The following is a 24,517-nucleotide window of genomic DNA, read 5'->3' as shown; positions in this document are numbered from 1 at the left end:
AGACCCAGGACGTCAAACAAAACTTTCCTTTCCCTCCTTAACCACATGGCACACGTGATGCTGTTTGTCAGGCTTCCTCTTTGTGGCCTACAGCCTGACTTTTCTCTATGTATTCACCAGATAAAGGCAACATAAATTGTAAAGCCATTCCGCAAAAGTTTTAGATCCTTTCACCTGGTGGACAAAACTGGAGAATGGTTCAGGTAGGGATCCCTTTCCTGACACTGACTCATGATGCAACCATTGTTACTAGCGCCTCCCTCTTGGTTTGGGGCACTCACATGGGTGATCATATGGCATAAGGTGTCTGGAATCTAGAATACATGGCAATTTACCAGAACTCGGGGCAGTCCGTTGAGTCTGTGATGCCTTCCTCCCACTCATCCAATCCAGTCATGTCCAAATAATGTCGGACAACACGACAATGGTGTTTTATATAAACAAACAGAGGGGAGCAAGATCTCTCCCTTTTTGCATAGAGGCAGTTGCCCTCTGCAGTTGGTGCATCAGCCATCACATAACCCTATCAGCAGCATATTTACGAGGGGTGCAGAACTACCTAGCAGACAGCCTGAGCAGACATTTTGCCATGATTTATGAATAGGAGGTTCATAATTTTGTTTTTAGCAATATCTTCGCCCAGTGGGGAATGTCTTTTGGGAGAAAAGGAAACTTCCTCTGTGCTGCTACAGAGCAGCCTTGGTCAAGGTCTCAGTGGTAGATGCCTCTCCTAATGTCATGGAAGAATCACCTGGGGTATGTCTTCCCTCCCACCCTATTAATACTACAAGTTCTATGGAAGATCCACCAAGACAGTGCTCAGGTCATCCTGATTGTACTCAACTGTTCTGGTTTATGGGTCTGCTGAAGCTCTCAGTTCACGCACCCATCAACATCCCCACATTACCTGGAAGGTTCAAGCACCTCACTCTGGACTGCTGCAACTCAGGGCCTGGTATTTGAATGGACATCAGAAATAGAGCACTTATGTTCTTTATGGATGCAATCCATCCTTAACCAAAGCAGAAAAGACTCTATGAGAAGCTGTTACTCAGAAAATGGAAGCATTTCTCCTATTGGGCTCACCTATTCAACTTGTGTCCAAAATCTGCCAGGATCCCCTGCTATTTTAGAATATCTACTTACCCTTAAATCATTGGGTCTTCCGCTCAGTTCTCTGTGAGTGCATTTAGCAGCGATCAGCGGTTTCCATCCTCTGGTGGATAACCATACAATATTCACTCATCCTGTCACAACTAGATTTCTGAAGGGGATTCTCATATACTTTCCATCATTGGTGAAGATTGCGCCTCATTGGGACCTCAATTTTGTTTTATCATTGCTCACTAACCCCTCCCCATTTAAGCCTGTAGCTACATGCCCTCTGGCCCATTTGTCCATGAAGGTGGCCTTTCTAATAGCCACAATGTCAGCCAGAAGAGTCAGTAAGCTCTGAGCACTCATGGCAGACTCACTGTATACTACCCTCTATAAAGAAAAGGTCTTGTTACGACCCCACCCTAGATTTGTCCTTAAAGTAGTTTGAGTTTCAAATGAGTCAAATAATCCACCTACCAGTATTTTTTCCACAGATGAAGAGAAATGGCTGTATTCTCTAGACTTTCGAAGGGCTAAGCCTTTTATCTGGAAAGAACAAAGGATGTTAGTAAGACACCAAACTATTTCCATAGCAGAGCAATCAAGGGATCAGGCTATATTGGTACAGAGACTTTCAAAATGAATCTCGGGTTGTATTGCCCTTTGTTACCAGTTAGCTCATATTCCCTCAGTGTGTGTGTGAGAGCTCGTTCCACTAGAGGGCAAACTTCTTCTTCTGCCTCGCTAAGACATGTACTCCTCCTAAAGATACTTAGGGCAGCTACTTGGAGGTTTTTGCATATCTTCATGAGACATTTCGCTCTGGTGCGGTCAACAGCAATGGATACAGCTGTGGGGACAGCAGTATTACATTCAGCTATCACTTCTGTGTCCTCGTACCCACCCCATGTCTGACTACTGCTTGTTAATCTCCCATGTGCAGAATACACATTGGGATTATCACTCAAATTAGAAATTGAGGTTACTTACCTGTAACTGAAGGTTCTTCAAGGGGTATGGTCCCTATCTGTATTCCATTACCCTCTGCTGGGGATTGTTAGAACTGAGGTAAGAATGGGAAACTGGACAGATGTCAGTCCGCACCATCACTTATGCTCTCGGTTCAGAGCATGAGGAGAGCTATGACGTGTGTGCAGGCCAATGGACACTGCCTGTGAAAAATTCCGGACTCAGGCATATGGTATGGTGCGCATGTGTATCCCATGTGTGGACTACAGATAGGGACCACACATCTTGAAGAACCTCCAGTTATAGGTAAGTAAGCTCCATTTTTAGTATAATCCAGCTACTGAAAAAGTAGGAGGAAACCTCTTGTTTCCCTTAGAAATTGCACTTTGTTGTCTCTGGTATATTATGTTTATATACTTAATTGTAAGCTCCTTGGGTGCCGCCCCAAGCACAGTAATAGCATTTGAAAAAATAATTAGCTGCCTCTGTTGTAGTATAAAATATTGTTTTTCCATGAACCTCACAAAAATGTTTTTATATAATTCCCTAACTGTGTGTGTGTGTGTATGTATGTATATGTGTGTGTGTATAGATGTATATAAAATAGATGTCTAGAGCCAAGCTTTCAGAACCTGTGCAAAAGAACCTCTCTGTCTTATACCTGCTGTTTATCAATCATGTTTATTATGGTGGTGCCTAGGAGCCACCTAACAATGGGCACCTATTGTGTTAGCCACTGTACAACCACAGTAGTATAGCCCTGCCTCAGAGATGACAATTTCTGATGTTTCTAATTGCATTTACACAAGTACATTTGATGCAAAAACAACTTGCACACAAGTTCTGAAAATCACTGTCCAATATTTGGTTAAAGAACCGCATATGTTTAATTGCCAAAACATGAAGAGCTTGTAAACTTCACAGGTTTAGTAGCAAGATATTTAGCATCAACAGACTATTCAGCAAAATACTTGAATATATACTTAGATGTGAGTGACTGGAGAGTGACCATAATAAAGGAGCAAAGAATTCTGTGGCACCTTATAGACTAACAGACGTTTTGCAGCATGAGCTTTCGTGGGTGAATACCCACTTGCATCCGATGAAGTGGGTATTCACCCACGAAAGCTCATGCTGCAAAACGTCTGTTAGTCTATAAGGTGCCACAGGATTTTTTGCTGCTTTTACAGATCCAGACTAACACGGCTACCCCTCTGATACTTGACATAATAAAGGAGGGCTTTAAAATGTAGACCTGAACTTGCAATTAAATCTCCATGGGCAGTTCACTGCATCCACATGGATTTCATTGCAGGATCAGGACCTAAATGGGCTCTGATCTCAGTCTGGGATTTAGAGGGTTAGTCAGTCAATTTTATCTTTCTGAATTTAGGTTTAATAGGTATCTTAGATTCTTTAGTTTCTGTCAAGGCTTCCCACTACACTCCCTGCCCATAGACTAACTCATCAGAGATTTCGTATAGATGTTAGTCCTGGCTTTGTATCAAACGAAAACCCTCAAAAGTCAAACATAATTTTGGGCTTGTTCTGCCTAGGAAGAAATTTATATAACTAAATGAAACAAGAATGAAATAAAAATGTCTCTTTTCTGTATAGTAAAAAAATTGCAATAAAGCTCTCCATTTAATCTGAACATTGGATGAATGACTAATTTTCTTCTTCCAGAGCTTATGTTGAAAAGTATTTACTGGAGAAATCCAGGCTAGTCTATCAGGAACACAATGAACGGTAGGAACCTGTTTTTTACTTATGTGTATCTTTATATTTTTAACGATATATTTATTCGGTGCATGACAGTTTTAATATCCTATTTTAACTGGACTGTAGGATATCAGTTTCACCATTCTAAGGGTACGTCTACACTACCCACTGGATCGGCAGGTAGTGATCGATCTATCGGGAATTGATTTATCGCGTCTAGTGTAGACGTGATAAAATTGATCCCCGATTGCTCTGCCATCAACTCCGGAACTTCACCGCGGTGAGAGGCGGAAGCGGAGTCGACGGGGGAGTGGCAGTGGTCGACTTGCTACCGTCCTCATGGCCAGGTAAATCGACCTAAGATACGTCGACTTCAGCTATGCTATTCGCGTAGCTGAAGTTTCGTATCTTAGGTTGACACCCTCCTACCCCACCCTCAGTGTAGACCAGGCCTAAGTATGTATTGCTAATCAATTTGCTGGCAAGCTACTTAGAGCTTGTGTACACAGTGACATTCAGGAAAGTGAATTAGTTAAACTGCATTAAACCCCTGTATGAACACTCATTCAGAATTAAAATGGCCGTAATTCAGTTTAGTTTCAGTTAAGCTAAGGGCTTGTCTACACTTGAAATTCTACACTGGCATAGGTGCAATACTGCAGCTGTAATGCTGTAGTATGTAGACACTCACTACAGCGATTGGTGGAGTTTTCCTATTTGCGTAGGACAGGTAATCCACCTCCCCAAGCGGCAGCAGCTAGGTCAAGAGGAGAATAATTCCATTGACCTAGCCCTATCTACACAGAGGGTTAGTTCAGTTTAACTGTCTTGCTCAGGGATGTGGATTTTTTCACAGCCCTGAGTGATGTAACTTGGTCACCCTAACTTTTGAGTGTAGACATGGCCTAAGCCTGTTTTGCAGTATTTGTTTAATAGCAAATTTCATTTGGGGAGTGAAATCTAGAAGGGAGGAAAATCCAGATCTCCATTTCATCCTTACAGTCCCTGTCTTATATTTTCCACTGTCTTTCTGACTAATGGATACATCAAATGTTATAGCATGGTTATTATGTGACTTCTGCATTATTTGTAAACTATTTAAAATTTAATTTTGGGGCAGGGGCTGTCTTTTTGCTCTTTGAGCAGCACCTTGCATAATGGGCTAGGGCTCCATGACTCCATGGACTAGGGCTCCAAGGCGCAATGGTGATAAAGAAAATGATTTATTTTGCCTACTTATGGCTTTTTATTTCCCTATTGCAGACTTATCTTTTAATTTCAGTGATTAATTATTCCCTCTATTTTAAACAAATTTTCCACTGTCTCATAGTTTATTCAAAAAAAACCCCAACCCCCTCTCCCCCCCAAAAACAAAAAAAACCCTGCAAACCCCACATGGCCCTTATTAGGAGGTAGAGAAAGTCAAACTTTATCTTCTATTCATTATGTCAACTACTGGCACTTTCTTCTGTGTTGCTCTTTGAGGGTATTTCTACAGTGCAGTAAAACATCCACGGCTGGCCTGGGTCTGCTGAGTTGGACTCCAGGGCTATAAAATTGCTGTGTAGCGGTTCGGGCTCGGACTGGAGCCCTGGCTGTGGGACCCTCTGGCCTTGCAGAATCCCAGAGCCCAGGTCCACCTAGCGCCCAAACGTTTATACAGCGGTTTTATAGCCCCAGAGCCCAACCCTCTTGAGTCAGAGTCAGCTGACTGGGTCCAGCTAAGAGTGTTTTATTGCAGTGTAGACATAACTTGAGACTATTGTTCTTGTACAGTTTTACATTAATTGCTATGTGTCCTTTGGTGTAATAGATAAGACCCTCTTGGTGCTAAAATTATCTTATTAAGTTAGATGAAGGGGAAAAATAAATCGTTTTGCAATCTGAGTCTCATCCATGTGGAATTGGTACATCCATTATTATAATGCTAATGTACTGTTCTCAAGGTTAAATTGCATGCACACCGAAACTTGAAAAATGTATTCAAGGTTGTTATGAGTTAATCTTTTTTCCCCTCAGAAAAACTTTTGATAAGACTCCTGAAGTGCAGAATTCTTAATTTTAGAAATACTATTGTGCTGGCAATACTATTCTATTGTAAAGTCATGCTTAGGTAAAAGTAATTGTTATCTTAGCCATATTAGCTCTTTTAACATTAATAGTGTATTTCAAGCATTTAGGATGTGTTTGATATCAAAATGAAATAAGAGGATTTCAAATCCCCTTCTGCAGAGCCAAAGTGGCAGAGTTCTTGCCCTGTTTACCACTTTGTAAGGAAGAATGTTGACATTTTGGGGTCTAGACTAATGTATTACTATTACACATGTTCCTAAGCTCTTTCATAAATTTATTCTTGGACGACGGGTGTACTAAGTGGGAACAAAGGTTCTAATTCTCTGTTACTCTTCACTTTGTGCCATTGTTAACATCAGTGTGAAGTGGTGGTCTGATTTAGTAGCTTTTTTTCATTCACTTTATGTTCACTTTGAACGAGTTTAAATGACTACACATGGTGCAAGGCAACAATCAGGCAGAAAGTTTTCCCCTTTCCCCTTCATAGCCTCCTTTTATAAGGCTCTTATACCTAGTGAAGTCAGATATCCTGCCCATCCTTTACATATATCTAAGCATGAAAACATGCCTCAGGGTTCCAGCGACGGGTGAAGGCCTCACGGGGGAACCGGGGGCTTGTCGGGCGAGCAGCTGGGGTGTTCTGTTTTCTCTTTGGGAAAGATGGTCACCCTGCAGTTCCCAGCTGCCATGGGCGAAGAGGAGGCCCCCCTGCAGCTTCCAGCCACCATGGTGGCAGCGGAAACCATGGAGCCACAGCAGCAAAAGTCACAGATGGGTTATGGCTTCCGTGAATTTTTGTTTATTGGACATGACCTGTCCATGACTTTTACTAAAAATAACCATGACAAAATCTTAGCCTTAGTTAAGAGTAAGATATGTGTGGATAAGAAATTCCTTTAAGTCTGTATCCTTTGCTTTACCACCGGGTTGTCCCAGAAGGGGTTAATTAGAAAACCAGAGCTACTGGAGCCAGGTGGGAGGAGGGGGTGTAGGGTAGTGAGCAGTGGGTGGAGCCTTGGGGGGAAGAGGCTGGCTGGGGGCAAGGCCTTGGGGTGGAGTGCAGGTGGGGCCCTGGTGGGGGAAGAGGCCAAGTGGTGGCTGGGTCTCAGGACAGAGTGAAGGTGGAGCGGAGGGCAAGGCCACAGTCTTGGGGGCGGTCCCTTTCTGAGTGTGGGCCTGGTGCCATTGCAAACCTGGTACTGGACACAGATGTGATTGTTCCACTGCCTGCTTCCAAGGGGGACCTGAGTACGGATTGGGTGTTTGCACACACATTAGCCAATTGTACATTGAACGGACCATTTGCACATGCTCTTGGTATTAATGGCTGGAATGTTAAAAGTGAGCTAAAGAAGTGAGGTGCCCTAATCTCATTTGAAAGTCAATGAAAATTGGGTACCTAATACCCTTCATGCCTTTGAAAATCCCAGTCTCAATTTGTATGCTCAATTGTACATGTAGCTGCAGTCCCACAACTTTGGAAATCAGGTTCTTAATGTGAACACACAAGTATATGTACAATGCTGATATTGATTTTCAAGTTTAACATCATTTTTATTTGTTACCAGGAACTACCATGTATTTTATTACCTTCTGGCAGGAGCAAGTGAGGAAGAAAGGTCAGCATTCCATCTTAAACAACCCGAGGAGTATCATTACCTCAATCAGGTGGGAATAAACAGGCAGCTTTGGGGATGTGACAGCATTTTATAAAAAGGGTTGTAGAATGTATTTATCTCTAGAGTGATGGTCCATTCTTTCCTGATGACATACTTCTTCTCTATTGATTTTATTTAATGCTAATAAAGAAAATAAGCTGAGTGATGAAATTTGTCTGTGGCCTTTGTATTCAGGGTTTCATGATGAGATATTCATCAGTGTTGGCACTTCAGCTATTTGAGAAGGGCAATGATTTTGATGCTATCAGTCATCCTTAAGTGGAGTACAGAAGAATAAAAATATAAGCTATTTACTGAATATAATCTCCTAAGGGAAGTTATCATTTACCTTCCATCTGTATGAATGTTGTTGTTAATTAATATCTGTCTTCTACCTAGGTCTGTTCAGATAGAGATGTGTCGACTTGTTAGCAGTGGGCCTGTAGGATATAACAGCTTGCATGATGATGCTATAATTCTGTAGCTTTATGGATTGGCTGTCTGATAGCATGACTTTAGTACTTTAACAATGTAACAAGCCTAATATAAACAAAATGTAGAAACCATCAACCACAAACAAGTGAGATATTTCTGTGGGACTATTCAGTTAGCATCGCAGAAAATTTATGAAGCTTCATTGTAGAAATGTTGTGCCCACCGCAACATTTATGTGAGCGGGTCTTTGTCCAGCAAGCTGGCCTCCCTTACAGCAGATGGGGAGAAGAGGAAAAGTTTACAGGGATGAGCATGAAGCAGTTGGAGCTAGGTCAGGACAAGGTCAATGTATAACCCTGTAGAGGTTCTTTTTACCAGGTTTGGGCAGGGCTTTCCTCTGCCATTAATGTACATTAAGAGGAAAAAAGTTTTAGCTCCTGTAAATGTTAATGGGATTTGGACAGTCACATGTGGAACCCTTTGTGACAGGTTGGACCCCTTGGGAAGCCACCTGATGTCCTGAGATACCACTGAGTCTACCTGTTCTGCCAGCATGGGCCCCCTGTAACCTTTCTTGCTGAGCCAGGCTCTTAAAACAAACACCCACCCACCCAACCTGCAGATCAGCTCTGGGAAGACTCAGCTTAAGGGACTTGCTCCAGCATTCAGATGTCCACCTCTCTTGGAGTGCAGACCCAAAGATATATTATCAAATTTGCCCTCTCCCTCAATGTGGAAAGAGCTGTGCTTTTTGTCCCCCCCCCCCAGTTAGAAATGACAGAAACTGGGTTTAATAAGGAACAAAATAAATCTTATTAATTATAAAAGGCAGATTTTAAGTGGTAAAAGGGGTTACAGACAGAACAAAACAGATTACTAAGCAAATGAAATCAAACATGCAAACTAAGCTAGTTTCACTAAAGAAATTGGTTACAAATAGTATTTCTCACCCTAGATATTGTTGCAGGCACTTTGCAAAGTTGCTATGGTTCAAAGTTCCAGTTATATTCCTTTTCAGACTGTACCCCTGTCTGAGTCTGGACTTCCCCCTTGCTTTCCCTTTTGCAGTCTTTCTTCTTGGGCAGATAGGTCGTGGAGAAGGAGTCCTGTTTGCCTTCCTCCCCACCCTGAAATAGGATTTACATAAGGTGGGAATTCTTGGTTTCCCAAACTTGACCCCCCCTTCCCTTACAGTGGAAAGTTACAAGAAGTCCCAGGTAATGTTTTAGTATCAGGTGACAAGACCACCTCACTCTCTAGGATTATGGCATCCATGAGTCAGTGGCAGTATGGAGCGTCCACAGGAAGGCCAAGCTTTTCACAATTCATTGTCCTTGCTGATGGGCCATCTACCGTTTAGTTTTTCCATTGTTGGACCTGAAGTGTTAGCAGTGGACGTCACCCAAAGTAGCATAGTTGAAATACAGATACGTAGTCAATAGTCCTAACTTCAGATACAGAAATGATACAGGCATACAAATTGGATAATCACATTCAGTAAATTATAACCGTTCCAATGATATCTCACATGAGCCATCTTGCATAAAGTATATCTGTTGTTTCATATTCATATCATAAGCCTGTTTTCATAAAGAATATGGAATGACATGTCACACCCTTGCTTGTCAGTGGTTAATTATCCTTTCATTTCATGAAGTTGAAATCACATGCAATATAAAACTAAAAAAATAAAGAATCCCTAGTTATGTTATATGTGGATTTTTTAAATTAAATGTTTGTTTTACTTTGGAATGATAGATCTGAGAACAGTTTAGTATATATTTAAAAGAAAAATGTTTTTTCATTGGCTAGCAGTAAATAATTTTGCCATTCTTAGGGCTTGGCTACACTTGAAAGTTGCAGCTGTGCAGGAACAGCGCTGGTGTGTGGCCACATTTGCAGCGCTGTTGGGAGTGATGCATTATGGGCAGCTATCCCAGCGTTCAAGTGGCAGCAACGTGCTTTTCAAAAGAGGCAGGTGGAGTGGGGTCTAGTGTGACAGGGAGCGGGGGGAGAGAGAGAGAGTGGATTTTTTGAGCGAACACTGTGTGTTAGCTTCCTGCCTTGAAAAATCAGAAAATGTTTCCAACCCCTTAGTCTTAACTCGTAATTGCAAACAGCCTGCATCCAACATGACTCCCCGCTGTTTCACTCACTCCCTGCCTGCCTCTCATTTGATTGTTTACAGCCAGGTACAGATTGATCACAACAAACAGGAGCTCTGTTTGTTTTTTAGATAAGCAGCACCAGCAACGGAGCTCCGGCGCGGAGCTCGGAGTTCACAACAAAACAAAGAGAGGCTGCATAACAAAACAAAGAGAGTAATTTAGTTAAAAGCATTCTGGAATATCTCCTAATACCCTGGAGGCCAATTAAAGCGCTGGTGTGTGGCCACACTTGACGAGCAGCGCTGGATCACCAGCGCTGCACTCGTTATACCCCAACCAGACCAGGTGTACAGCCAGCGCTGCAGCCAGGGAGTTGCAGCGCTGGATGTGCCTTGCAGGTGTGGACAGTTACTAATTGCAGCGCTGGAAAGCCTCCACCAGCGCTGCAACTTTCAAGTATAGCCAAGCCCTAAGATTACAAGTTAAAGCTTCAATTGTGTAAACACAGTGCATTGCAAATAGCTTTTTAGTCTGTCTTAAACTTGTGAAAGGTTGACAGCTTAAGAGGGCTAAAGTCTTCAGAAAGTAAGAAATTTTAAAGTCCTTTAAAGCAGTATATTAAAGCCAAAATACAGTGTAATAATAATGATTGCCATCCACATTTAATGACATTAAGAATTTCACACAAGCTAGTGACCTAATAGAGTTTAAGGCTTTTGCTCTTAAACACGGTGTAAGTATTGGAGAGGTTTGAGAACATACTGTGTTCTTTATGTAACATATTGTGTAATTCTGAAGCATGGCAGGGCCAAGATAATTTTCAAATGAATTTTTTTGTTTGGTTGTTTCATAATCTTAATTTTGTTTTTTAAAACAGCTATTTTTATTACATTTCCTTTATTTTTTTCAAGGTTGTAAAACCGAGGTCAACAGTATTTAAAAAACAACAACAAAGTAGTATAATGTACTAGGTAAGGAGAGGGCTGACATGTTTTAGATTAAAACTTCGGTTTTAGTCTAAATCATGGTCTGAGGATGGTTAGAGGTGCATAGAATTTCTAAGTGCCCCTCAGTGGATCTTCAAAGCAGATTCTGGATTTAGCTGAGGATCATGATGACAGTTTGAAGTTTTGGACATGATTACTGTATTGTATCCGGGCCTATTTGTTAGAGAAAGAGAGCTTTATCCATGCGGACCTACACAAATTGGCTTCTTTAGAAGTGTTAAGTGTGTCATTTCATACCAGTACCTTCCATTAGTGCAGTAACCACATCCTTCCCATCGCCTACATCCAGTGGGGACAATGAAAGATAAGGAGGAAGAGGAAATGGAAACATGAAAAGGCAAAAATATTAGATCACCTTTGAACATTCTCATACTAATTAAATGGATTTGTTACAGGTGCCTTAGAAATAAAATTAGAGAGAGATTAGAGAGGGATAAGAAGAGATAAAGGGATGGTCAGTTACTGTTCACTGAAAAGATGAAAAAATTAGGGAGCAAAGTAAAACTTTTTTCTTTCTGTTTTCACCAAGGCTCTGGTCCACGTTTAGGTGTACAAATCAAAATTATATTTTATATTGAGAGTGAGCATTAAAGCATCTATTGTTTAAACCCCTTCAGTTTTTGTAAAAAGTATGTGATATTTGAGCAAGCCTTCAGTGTAAGAAAAGTGCTGAAATAATTTTATTTTTTTAAATATTTTTTAATAAAACAACCTTATTTGTAATTTCTGCTCAGGTCAGATTTGGCCTGTCAAATAGATTTACAGTTGAAATACTAACGGTCCAATTGTGCACAATGCTCAATACTTCCTGAGCTGTGCTGGCTGGCCTTCACTCCTACTGCAGTCAACTGCGTGCAGGACTGGATCTGTAATTAGTTTAATTACTGCAATATAAACAGTTGTGCCATAACATTTTCCCATTGGGGCTGCTTTCTGCTTTATTTTTTTTAGCCTTGAGAATCCTTATATTTTGTCCACCCTAACTATACCCTTTTTAACCCCATCTCTGTCTTTCTGGCTGAGAAAGACTAGATGGCACTTCCGTAGGAACCCTTGATGCTGTTCCTTGATTGGCCATATGAATCATGGTTTTCCAACGTATGTAGCTCCCCAGAGAAGGGGTTAAGAGAGTAGAAACTAGACCTTGTTTTCCAGCATGGCTGTGCAGATCACTATCACTAGGTAAGCCCATGGCTTAACTATAATAGTCATAGATAAATCTGTCTTAGAAATATATTAGCCTTGTAACATGCAGAATTATCATTATACATGTTATTAAAATACCATAAGTAGAGATCAGAATATTGACAAATGTGGTAAATAATTCCTAAAACCTAAATTCTTCCTTACAGATTTTAAATTTCATAACTCCATTCAAAATGAATTCTGACTTTGCAAGTAATGTAATTGCATTGCTGCCCTGTCTCAAAGGCCTGGGGGAGAGAGTTATGCTTGACTTGAATGCTACATAACCTGATCTGCCTTGCTTTCAGATGACAAAGAAACCCCTCAGACAGAGCTGGGATGATTATTACTGTGACTCTGAGCCGGTCAGTACAAGTACATGTGCATTCTGTGTTGCTGGTGTAGGGTGCTTCTTTGCTTATTTGAATCTTTATTCTACACCAAGACACAGAGGAAATTTAGTTAATTTAAAATAGAAACACCAAAGCTATAGGTTTTCTTCTCAGTGCGGTTGCTTGGATATTTAGCTGGTGATGGTGCAAATCTTTTTTTCCCCATCCCTTTTTTGGTCATTTTCCTTTGCTAAACCTTCTCTCTTAGTTTGGATTGAATATGCCCATCTAATTGAACCAAGTATCAATTTTCTAATGATGTTATCCTAAGTATAGTGCATATATGTTGACAAAAAGGTGTACATTGTATAATAATGGTTTCATGATATAGCAATAATCACATTTCTCTTTTGTGAAAATAAAGTAATTCTTTCAGTGATATTTCCAAGTACAACAAACTGAGATTTTTAATTAAACAGGCATTGAAACATTTGTTCTCCATGATCCTTCAAAATGACTGCAGTGTAGTGAGTTTCCTATCCGATTTGTTATATAAAAATACTGCACCACGTATGTGAGAAAATGGAGACACCAATATAATTTAGAATAAAAACAGTTGCTTAGTTAAAATAGTTTGGCTCGTAGTGTTATCTGAAAGAAGACAGCTTAACAGCAAGACCTTTCCAAATACATATGACCAAAAAAGGAAATGTGAAGCTCTTTTTTACACCCCCCCGTGCAATTCAGTCAAGCGGCACTAGCCCAGATTAGAGATGTGCTTTTGGTTTGTGTGGCCTGCAGATGATGTGTATGTGTTCTTTTTTTGTCAGTTTTGTCTTGAACCTAAAAGCATGCTTGTAAATCTAATTGCATGTTATCATTGCTATCTATGTGCTTTATACTAATGGAGTTTGGTAATCTTAAGGAATAAAAGGTAATCTGTAAGGATATTCTTTTAATGTATGAGTAAATAGGCAAAAATAAAAGGAAGACTTTCATCAGTAAGAATATTTAATCTCAGACCCACAGAAGGGACAGACTATAATTGCCTAAAGTTTAAAATACTGAATATTGAATCATTCAGTGCTTGTGGGAGGGGGGAGGGGGAGAATCTCTGTATAATATACTAACAGTTTCAAAGAACTAATTTGGATCATGTATTTAAAAAAAACAACCCATAATTAGGAGGTAGATAAGACAAATCCTCCTTACATTTGAGCTGGGCTAATCACGCTGTGCAGATTTTTTTTGAAAACCAAAACCAGCTCGGGATGATGTAAGAAAAATAGAGTTGCTTTGCCCATTTCTGAGTAGCAAAGTCTATAAATATTTTTTAGTTATTTGTTGAATCTGGTATTTTGAGATTTTTATTTACTTGTACTAGCAAGGTTAGTAGACAATGAAATCAGCTATAATGCTTCGACTATGAAGTTCCTTTCTGTTTATCGCGTGGGGTGGTCCTGAATGTTTGTTTTTTTTCTTTGTGAATTTCTCAAAGATTAAAAAAAATGGTTTATGAACATAGACAACACAGAATCAGGGTGGATTTGATTTAAATCAAATTGATATAAATCACTAGTCAGGAAGACTCGATTTAATCATGGATTTCTACATAAAAGTGCATTCTTGTTGGTTGTTATGACCTTAGTACATATTCTTCACAAATCCGAGATAGATGTAGGTTTCATTTTTAGAAGGTACATACTATACATCTTTAAAGTGATTTATTTTGAAAACTTTTCAGATTAGTTTTACAGCTATATCAGAATTTGTTTGATTATTTCATTTACCAAAGGTAATTGAAGCAGATATTTATGAAGTCATTGGGAGTTGAACTATCTCCAATTCAACAGGTTAATCATTAATATTTGGAGGATTTTCTTGCCATGCTGTATTAGGAGGAGAACATCACCAGACAGACATTTAAATTGTTTTATTTAACTAAAACAACAACGTTATGTATTCTGGATTTTTTTCTTCAACAGCAAACATATAATATTTTAACAAAACAAGCATATGAATTTAAACATTCAAGTTTTTTTAAATCAGGTTTGTTTTTGTTAAAATAGTTTTTAACTAAAATAGTTAAATGAAATATTGTTTTAAAAACAAAAAATAAATAGACTACGTCAGCCAGGTCAACATGAGAAACTTAAAATATTGGCTTCTGCAGCTAACTCAGTCATCTTCACTGTTTGTTCACTGTCTTCCTGTTTGTTCATAATTTGGAAAAGAAAAACAAGCTTTCCTGCTTTTTCAGGTCCCAAACCATTTCTCAATTTGGAATGAATTAGTCTAAAGGAAGAAAATATTCTTTCTACACCGGCAGAAGGTTAAAAGTGAGATTATCACTTCAACATTCTCTGAATCCAAGTGCTTACGTGACTTCCACCAGTTCACTGGTGTGACTTTCTTTAAAACATCATCAGCAAACATAGATTTCTTGAATGGTTCACCCTTAGCTCTGAAGTTTATTATAGTTGGCATTATGGAGGGATGATTGCTGGATGTCCGTGTCATAGCCAACTCCTCTTCTTCAGCAGTTAAGGTTTGACCCTGGTACCGAATATTGAGAATATTTGCAAGAAAATGAGCTGGAGATAGTGTTTGTCCCATTTGTTTTTTAATGCTTGTAATTTAACTCTGTCATTGCATATTCTCTTTTTTAGTTCTCACTCAGTTCTTTCCAAATTTCAACAGCGTCAGCAATAAAACAGCTGTTTTTCTGCGTTTTGTTCAAGGCTACAGAAATAGGCTTCAGGGTACTCCGCATGTGTTCAGCATTTCTCTTAAGCCCAATGTTGAGAACTTTGGCTGTGACAGTGCCATCTATTTTTTCACAATTTTGTTCACAAACTGTCATCAGCTTAGGCCAGTTCTTGATATAGTGCTCAAAACAGTCCACTACTGAGTTCCATCTCACGTCTTGTGGGAGAGTTTTAGCTTAGTTCTTCCCACTTTTTTTCAGAGCAGCTGCTGCAAAGTGGTTGTTAAGAAAGTATTTTGCAATTTCAACAATATTAGCACAAGCAACAAAGAATCCTGTGGCACCTTATAGACTAACAGACGTTTTGCAGCATGAGCTTTCGTGGGTGAATAAAGCTCATGCTGCAAAACGTCTGTTAGTCTATAAGGTGCCACAGGATTCTTTGTTGCTTTTACAGATCCAGACTAACACGGCTACCCCTCTAATATTAGCACACTCACCCAGCACCGTAACTGCACGTGCTCCTAGGGGCCAGGCCCCTCTCAGGTCCAGGAAGCCCCCTTGCCTCCCCTGTGGTGGGTGCCAGAAGTAAGGACGGCTGCCATCACGTGTGCACGCTTCCTTCCTCCAGCCAGTGCCGTTCCCTGGAGGCGAGGGAGCACAGCGCGGAGCGGCAGGGCAGCCGTCCACTGCCCAGGATGGAGGCAGGGACGCTCCGGGGGAGGCGTGTGGGGGCAGCAGGTGGGGCCGGAGGACACTCTGGGAGAGGCGCGAGGGGTGGCAGGCGAGGTCGGGGGAGAGACCCAGCCCTGAACATTGGTGGAGCCAGGCCCCCATACCCTGAATTTGCTGGAGCACGGGCACCACGACCCATGTAACTCGCTGCCCCAGTGATATTTTCATCTCTGAACAAGCATATCTTTCAACTTTGAGAGTGGAGATGCTTGAATTCCTCCAATTTAGTGCTAGTAAGCAGGGTTCTTGCTTTTGTATGAAAAGGCTGGAAGACGACTCACTGCTTAAGCAGAATACTGATGACCAGTTTGATTAGTCTGCAAATGTTGGCTCTTTTCACAGTTGTTTGTAATTACAGCATGAATGTTCTAAATTTATGACTGTCCATTTTGATAAAAGAAAATAAAGTATAGGGACTTACTGCTGATGAAATAGTGTGCAGAGCATCTGCTTTGACATAAATGATTTACAAGAAGCCTTTCCATATGGGTTAACGATCTTGGCAATTGTTATGTAAATTGTTAACCACTTTGCCTTTGAATGTATTGCTTCTGAGTCAGCTGTAGTAGTTTCACTAATAACTTGTGATCTAATTTCAAATGGGTGAGATCCGGTAAATCACAGGAATGTAGGCACTGTTCTTCATTTTTAAATGAGATTTTTAGTGTCTTTGATAGATCCCAGCCCTGGATACTAAATGCATGTAAAATGCATTTATTTTCCTGTGCTGTCCAAGTTCAGCAAGAGCCGGAGTACAAGCTACCCCATATTGTCCTAATACCGTGTGTCAACCATAACTTGGAAAGGGGAGTTTAGTCTCATTGGCCCTTTCCTCCCTTGAAACCTTTCTGCATCTGCCAACAAGGAAGTCAGTTTTGATAGTATATTTTTTCTGATGTAGACACTTGTTTTTTAAGAGCTGGATTGAGATTAACAATGTATTTCATACTGCTTGCCAATTAGCTATCAGTTAGTAATGACTTTTGGTCACTAAAATCTGGGCCAAAGTGGAACCACTGACCTACACATGAAAGGCTTTGTTTCTTGCCATCAGTTTATGGAATAAAATTAATTGGTCTCATTGCTGTATTACATGGTTTATCTATTTTGAGCTATAGCTGTCCCATTGAATACATATGATATATACATTTATTCAGAGTTTAAAAGTAGTTTATGGGGCTATGTCCAGTTAAAGCGGGCATATTTCTATAGCATTATCAATTCAATTTAGCACAACTGATGAAAATGCCCCCTTTTTAATAAGTCTTGTTTTAATAGAAAGCAAACATATTCATTTCTCATTTAAATTGAGATTCTGCCCACATTTGTATTACAGCTGATTTTAAAAACCATGTATAAATCCACTTAAACAGTTTTTAGTTGGGGGAATTGGATACTGTCAGTGGATATTGTCTAATATTCCTGTGTGTTTGTGTTTGTTGATGCTAATATTTGAAATTAAAGTGATTTATCTTAGGATCAACAAGTGGACATTACTCTAAAGCAGTGGTTCCCAAACTTTAACAGCCTGTGAACCCCTTTCACTAGCACGTCAAGTCTCATGAATCCCCTCTTAAAAATGAATATTTCCAGGGATTTTCTCCTGTACCTGAGTATAAATTATAAAAACAGTGATCTTGGAAATATAAAATTTGTTTTTATGACATGCTTGTTACACACTATTTATTATTAATTATTTATCATTACAGTATTTTTATTACATTATGAAAACGGCAACAACTCTTCCAAGATCTCACTTTTCCAAGATCTCACTCAAGAGTTTCTCCTACACAAGCATTCAGGTCTTGAGCAGTCCAGGCAAACAGCGCACATTACAGAAAAGCTTAAACTTGTTCTTCATAATAATTTTAAAAACAATACTAGCTGCCTATTTAATTTTAATAACAGCAAAAAATATTCACCTCCCTTTCCATTTCTTATAAGGAGTCTTGAAGTTTAAATCTCCTCAGTGTGATAGATATGCTTGCTTTGATCTGCTTAGCTCTTGGAAGTCTGTGCTGCCCAGGATCCCTAGGGACAGCTCTTTCCGCCTGTAGAGGAGCAGACTCACCCCTGCGGCACCTCCTGCTGGTTGTCCTCGGGAATTAGCTCTTTCCAGCTCTGGAGCACCCTCTGCAGGCCGGTGAGCCGCCTGTCCTCTGGCCCCCATGTCTCTCCCTGGACCCGGTGCCCTGTTAGCTGGGGTGCTGCCCCCAAGCAGTAACCCCTTTCTCCTAGGGTCTCCCCTCCCTGGGAAACCCCCACCCTCTATCATAGAATATCAGGGTTGGAAGGGACCTCAGGAGGTCATCTAGTCCAACCCCCTGCTCAAAGCAGGACCAACCCTCAACTAAATTATCCCAGCCAGGGCTTTGTCACCTCACCTCAGTGTATGGCTACTGCCAGTCATCGCCTAGCCTAGCCCCACACCCTGGGGCAGACTGCAGTATCAGCCTACTCATCACTGGCAAGGAGGGTTTGGACCTGCTGCCTTGGCCTACCCCTGGACTGCCCTCTGCAACCTCCAGTATCTGTTAGCCCAATGCTAGGCCGCAGCCTGGGGCTTTCCAGGCTGGAGCTCCCCAGCTTGTCCCCAGCCCTCCCCCACTCAGGTACCCTATGTCTCTAGCTCCTTGCAGCCAGGCCCGTCTCCTTCTACATACAGAGAGAGACTGTTTTCTCCTGGCTTCCCTGGCCTTCTTATAAGGCCCTGTTGCTCAGTTTGGGGCGTGGCCCCAGCTGCAGCCACTTCCCCCAATCAGCCAGGGTTTTACCTTGCCCAGCCCAGCCCAGCTCTCTTCTGGGCTGTTTTAAGCCCCCCAGGGCAGGAGCAGGGGACCACCCTGCTACACTGCCATTAGGGGCGGAGTTCCTCTGGGCGGTGTCCGCTGGCTCCCTTAACGCCTTCGAGGAGCAGTATATCTGAAGTGTGAAAACTCTGGAACTCTGTCACCGTTAACAATTAGTTTTGTAATATTAGTGGGTTATAGAAAACATAAGAGTTCAGTATCTAAATCATTTGAAAGTATCCATGTACCCTCAAAATGTAAAGTTAGGTAGATTTTTAATTTTCTGAGTTAGCGTTTTCAGAACATTAGTTAATGTTTAGAATAAAAAAACCTGTTAAATATAACAGCCTCCAATCTTCAGCATTCCAAAATTCATGATTTTAACCGCAGAAAATTAATCTATTGATGTATGTTGCAGTTAATTTTATTTATTTTTAAAAATAATGTAAAAATCCATTTTTTAATTTAAAAAGTGGAATTCTTTACATTCATTAGGAGTGTCTGTGAGTTAGAATCCTGGGGCTCATTTATTCTAAAGATTAATACTTAGAGCAGACTGGAAATAAGTTACAGCTTGATCTCCTTGGAAAGTTATATGCACATACTTCTTCCAGCAAGTTTTGTTTAACAGTACTCAAAAGCCCCATGTTAGCTTTCCTCATTCTTTATTTGACTGAGTCTCTATCCCTCACCCACAACAGGTATAGTTCACAATTCATATTGTGCATGCTCTTTTCATTCTGCATTGGACTTTCAGAATGGTGCCAGAGGGGGGAGAGTGTGAATATGATTTCAAAGATGTGTGTTGCTGGTAACTAATTGAGCTCTTCCTTATTAATGTTAAGGGAGGTCTGCGTCTGTCACTCCTCAGGCAGGAAGGGCATGGAAAGCACTGATTAAGATTTGTGATTAAGAACTGACCAGCTAGATACATTCTGGTCTTCATTTCTTTTAACACTCAATCTTTGTGTTTGAACCAAACAGGATTGTTTCTCTGTTGAAGGGGAAGACCTGAAGCATGATTTTGAGCGCTTACAACTGGCCATGGAGATGGTGGGATTTCTTCCCAAGACTCGCAGACAGTGAGTTCATCTTCCATATTAATATCTGGCATAATGAGCAAGACAGTGCTGAATGCACTTGAGTGTGACTCTGTTGTGCACTGTATAATTTATCAGACTGCTGATATGACAGAGTGTAATGACACTTGACAATTTATATGTTAAACCTTTAAAGAACATTTAAACAAGATATACTTCCTGTCAGTTGAAGTATTTTCGAATTGTTCATGAATATTAATGCCTCACTCTGCATGACTTTAATTCAAATGATAATTCAGTCAGATATCCTGTCTGTAACCTTTTATTTATTACTTATTTTTAACCCTTGGATCCATTTTGCATGCAATTGCTGATACCAAATATTCTAGAAGCCTTAAAAACACCTTTGTGTGTAACATCTGGATCCACTCATTCAGTGGTATAGCTAGTTGAGAAATAGGGTTGATCGGTCTTGTTGTAATACAGAATGAGAATAGCAGTGTCACTCTGAGACTAATAACAGCCTTCATGATGCTGCCAGGCGATTGGGGGGTACGGGGCAGTGGGAATACAACAAAAAAGAAAAGTAACCACACAACACAAGTGTTTGGATAAAGATTTTGTTTTAGTTCAGAAAAAAACTGCAAAATAATTCTTTATCAATACAGTACATTCAAGTTCTATCAAGCTACATTATCACTGAAGGTTCTTACGTCTTCAGTAGGATATGAATAAATTATTAGATGGAGTCATGAATATCTTTTTCCGTAAACCATTACTTCTATAATGTGTTGGTCTAACAGAAATGTTTGTATTTATATTAAATAGAAAAAAATGACATCAGGATAGTAATACTGTTTTCAGCAACAAAAACATCAGATTCACAAATCGATAACTTGAATACACTATGTCTACACTACACAGCTTTTAGCAACATAATGGCATATTGGGCTGCATTAGTAGGAGGATTGCCAGCAGATCAAGGGAAGTAATTATTCCTCTCTATTCAGCACTGGTGAGGCCACACCTAGAGTATTGCATCTAGTTTTGCCCCGCCCCCCCAACAGAAGGGATGTGGACAAATAGAAGAGAGTCCAGCGGAGCGCAATGAAAATGATTATGGGGCTGGGGCACATGACTTACAAGGAGAGGCTGAGGGAACTGGGCTTATTTAGTCTGCAGAAGAGGAGAGTGAGGGGGGATTTGATTGCAAGCATTCTGCGACCTGATGCGGGGTTCCAAAGAGGATGGAGCCTGGCTGTTTTCAGTGGTGGCAGATGACCGAACAAGGAGCAGTAGTTTCAAGTTGCAGTGGTGGAGGTCTACTTTGAATATTAGGAAAAACTATTTCACTAGGAAGGTGGTGGAGCACTGGAATGGGTTACCTAGGGAGGTGGTGGAATCTCCATCCTTGAAGGTTTTTAAGGCCTGGCTTGACAAAGCCCTGGCTGGGATGATTTAGTTTGGTGTTGGTCCTGCTTTGAGCAGGGGTTGGACTAGATGACCTCCTGAAGTCCCTTCCAACCCTGATATTCTATGACACGGCTGTGTCACTACACCCGTGCTGCTAAAAGTCGTACAGTGTAGCTGCTGTTTGTCGGCTCTCCTGCCGACAAAAAACTTCCACCCCCGAGTGGCATTTGCATTGTTGGCAGGAGAACGTTGCTGCCGACAACGCGTTGTTTACACTGGCACTTCTTGTTGCTGTCTTTGAGGTGTTTTTTTTTCACCCCCCAACACCTCTGAACCTCTGAAAGACAAAAGTTTTGTAGTTCAATTGCCAGTGTAGACATAGCCTAAGTCCCTATATATATTTATTTTTTTAAAAGAGTAAAAATGTGTTTAAATTGTTTTGATCCAAACAATTGGATTCATTTTCTCAGTGAAGCAAGATTCTCAGAAGTATGCACCAATACTGAGAGTGTTAGCATTTGAGTGTTCAGTGAAAAATGGGCCTTAGATGACTCAAGTTGGATGCTAATTTTGAGGGTCTCAATTTTCCAGTGGACAGCTTTGAAAATGTAAGGCATAACCTATCTGTGCCTCAGTTTTCCTCATTTGCAAAATGGGAATTATAATACTTAATACATGCAAAGTATTCATATTAAGTATTGCAGCAAATAGGATTCATAGCATTGCACTGTTTTCTGGCAGCTTTCTAATCAGAATGCATTTTAAGGGGTGATAGATGATTTGTGGCAGTTTTTCTTTTGGTTCTTATTGTAGTGGGATTCTAATAACAAATGTCATTCCAGGGTTGTTGACATTGATGTTTGCTCCAAGATTCTGACAGTGATTTTTTTTCTTTTGGTATTATGAAAAAAACAATAAAACAAAAATATTTCTTGTTTCTTTTTGTTTCTTTAGAATTTTCTCTCTCTTATCTGCAATACTACACTTGGGTAACATCTGTTACAAAAAGAAAACATACCGGGATGATTCTATAGATATTTGTAACCCTGAAGTACTACCTATTGTCTCAGAATTGCTGGAGGTGAGCATTAATTTTTCTTTATACTATCTACAGTTCATCTCCTCTTCTCCTTTTTTGGTATATCTTTCTTTTAGAAGACAACTTATTTCATATATTGTAGGGAAAAATGTCATATTGAGCTAAAACTTAATACGGGCAATTCTAGTTTTCACTTACTAAATGGCTGTAGCACTTGGCTGTTGGCAGTGTGTTTCCCTTTTCTTCCCATCCTTATTTTGAGTATTGAGGCATCTGCATATTATGTATTCCTGTTTGGTCTATATCACTGCCTGTGACTTTAGATATTCTGAGAAGATATTAAAAGTACTACCCATATCAATGAAATTAAAATGATCACATAGCAGCAGCAGGAGAGAGAGAGCCTTTGTGCAGCAGAATGTATCTCAAATCCTCAACTCTTAGCTCCGTCACTGACAATTCCACCCATCTCAGCCCTACCTACGTACCCATCCAAATGGATGGGCTTTGCAGAGGGTCCTGACAGGCAAGAGATTTGGGCACTTTGAGACCAAGGGTGAGTAAATTCCAGAGTTGAGGTACCCTCACTGAAAACACTGCCCTTTGTGTATTGCAGCTGTGACAGTATCACATGAGGAGGGAGTCAGATAGGCTGGTCCCTAGCTGTATATGATTTTTTAGGTCAAAACCAACATTTTAAGCCCATCTAAAAGCCATCAGGCAGTCAGAGAAGATTATGAAGCATTGGTGTTATTTGCTCATAGTGAAATATTTAACAAATGGACCACCACATTCTTTACTTACCTTATGTATTCAAGAGCAAAAGTCACTGTGTCCTGGCCCAAATGCGGACGGCAAGAAGTTGTCCTGGTCATTTCTGCTATTTGCTTATCTAAAAGCAGCTGGAATTCAACAAATCCCCCAAATTGCACACTTGACTAACAGATGGGAAACACTCACTCTAATCAATTCATAATCTTTGTTTTTCCCCCTCTGGTTGGTCCCAAAAACTACCATTATCACCCTAACCTTATCTTGATTGAACCCCAGTCAACTGATTCCCATCCTTATCCGAGTCTCACCCAAACACTGAGAAAGACACTCTGTGGTGCTTCCTGGATTGGATGAGATAGAAAGTTAGATGTCATCAGCATACTGAAGGCACTTCAACCCATATCTCTGCACTGATTTAGCCTAACAGCATCATGTATGTGTAGACCAGAAGTGGTGACAGAATAGCAAACTGCAGCACCCCACATGAGAACCATTAGAGCAGACAGCTGTCCAGCACTACCTGAGACCTTTCTCCAAGTGAAATTTCCTCAGTTAGCAGTCCTGTCCACCCCCACTAGAATGTGCAGTATCAGAGGGGTAGCCATGTTAGTCTGGATCTGTAAAAGCAGCAAAGAGTCCTGTGGCACCTTATAGACTAACAGACGTATTGGAGCATGAGCTTTCGTGGGTGAATACCCACTTCATCGGAAGCATGCATCCGACGAAGTGGGTATTCACCCACAAAAGCTCATGCTCCAACACGTCTGTTAGTCTATAAGGTGCCACAGGACTCTTTGCTGCTTTTATAGAATGTACAGGTGATTCACCATCTTGTGATCAAAAGCATCTGGTAGATACAATAATATCAGCTTGGGACATGTAGGGGAAAATTTTCAAAGGCACAAAGGGGTCTTACATGCTCAACTCCCATTGAAAGTCAGTGGGAGTTGGGCATTTAACTCCCTTTTGTGCCTTTCAAAATTTCCATCTTGATCTGTATGCATCACAGAGAGGAGATAATCATCAAATGGAACAAGAATAGCAAATATACCTACCATAGCCAAGTAAGAATCCATATTCACAAGGGTCAGGGAACCCGTGGCATCAAGATATTGTAAGAGTTGTCTTGCCCAAACTTTTGCATAATCTCAACCAAAAATGAGAGATTAAATATGGGTCAAGACTTAAAAAAAAAAAAAAACAACAACAAAGACTCAGTGCCCCCTATTCCAATTTAGCATGAAGTTCAAGCAGCCACAAAATATTGCATTATTTCTTCCATATCGAAGTCCACAAAGACGACCCCCCCACACACACCTGATTATCTTGCCAGAATAAGGCAAAAAGACCAATTCACCACTCTCGGTAGATGAAGTGGAAATTTCACCATAACCCCCATATTTATACTCCCAGTGTAAATCACAGACCCCATC

At 40.5% G+C, this 24,517-nt stretch overlaps 1 protein-coding gene across 1 annotated transcript in view; it reads left to right on the top strand.

The window, feature by feature from the left end:
* MYO9A (myosin IXA) overlaps positions 1-24,517 on the top strand; it is a 467,296-nt gene that overhangs the window by 198,383 nt on the left and 244,396 nt on the right. The window contains exons 4-8 of the mRNA XM_039491520.1: positions 3,754-3,816; positions 7,431-7,530; positions 12,564-12,620; positions 19,803-19,900; positions 22,226-22,352. Coding sequence (XP_039347454.1) covers positions 3,754-3,816; positions 7,431-7,530; positions 12,564-12,620; positions 19,803-19,900; positions 22,226-22,352 — 445 coding nt within the window. The remainder of the gene's footprint in view (positions 1-3,753; positions 3,817-7,430; positions 7,531-12,563; positions 12,621-19,802; positions 19,901-22,225; positions 22,353-24,517) is intronic.

The sequence above is a fragment of the Mauremys reevesii genome, linkage group 10 (genome assembly GCF_016161935.1).
Source record: "Mauremys reevesii isolate NIE-2019 linkage group 10, ASM1616193v1, whole genome shotgun sequence".
Classification (NCBI taxonomy): domain Eukaryota; kingdom Metazoa; phylum Chordata; order Testudines; family Geoemydidae; genus Mauremys; species Mauremys reevesii.
Note: the sequence above shows the minus strand (reverse complement) of the source record. Positions and strands in the feature narration are given on the sequence as shown.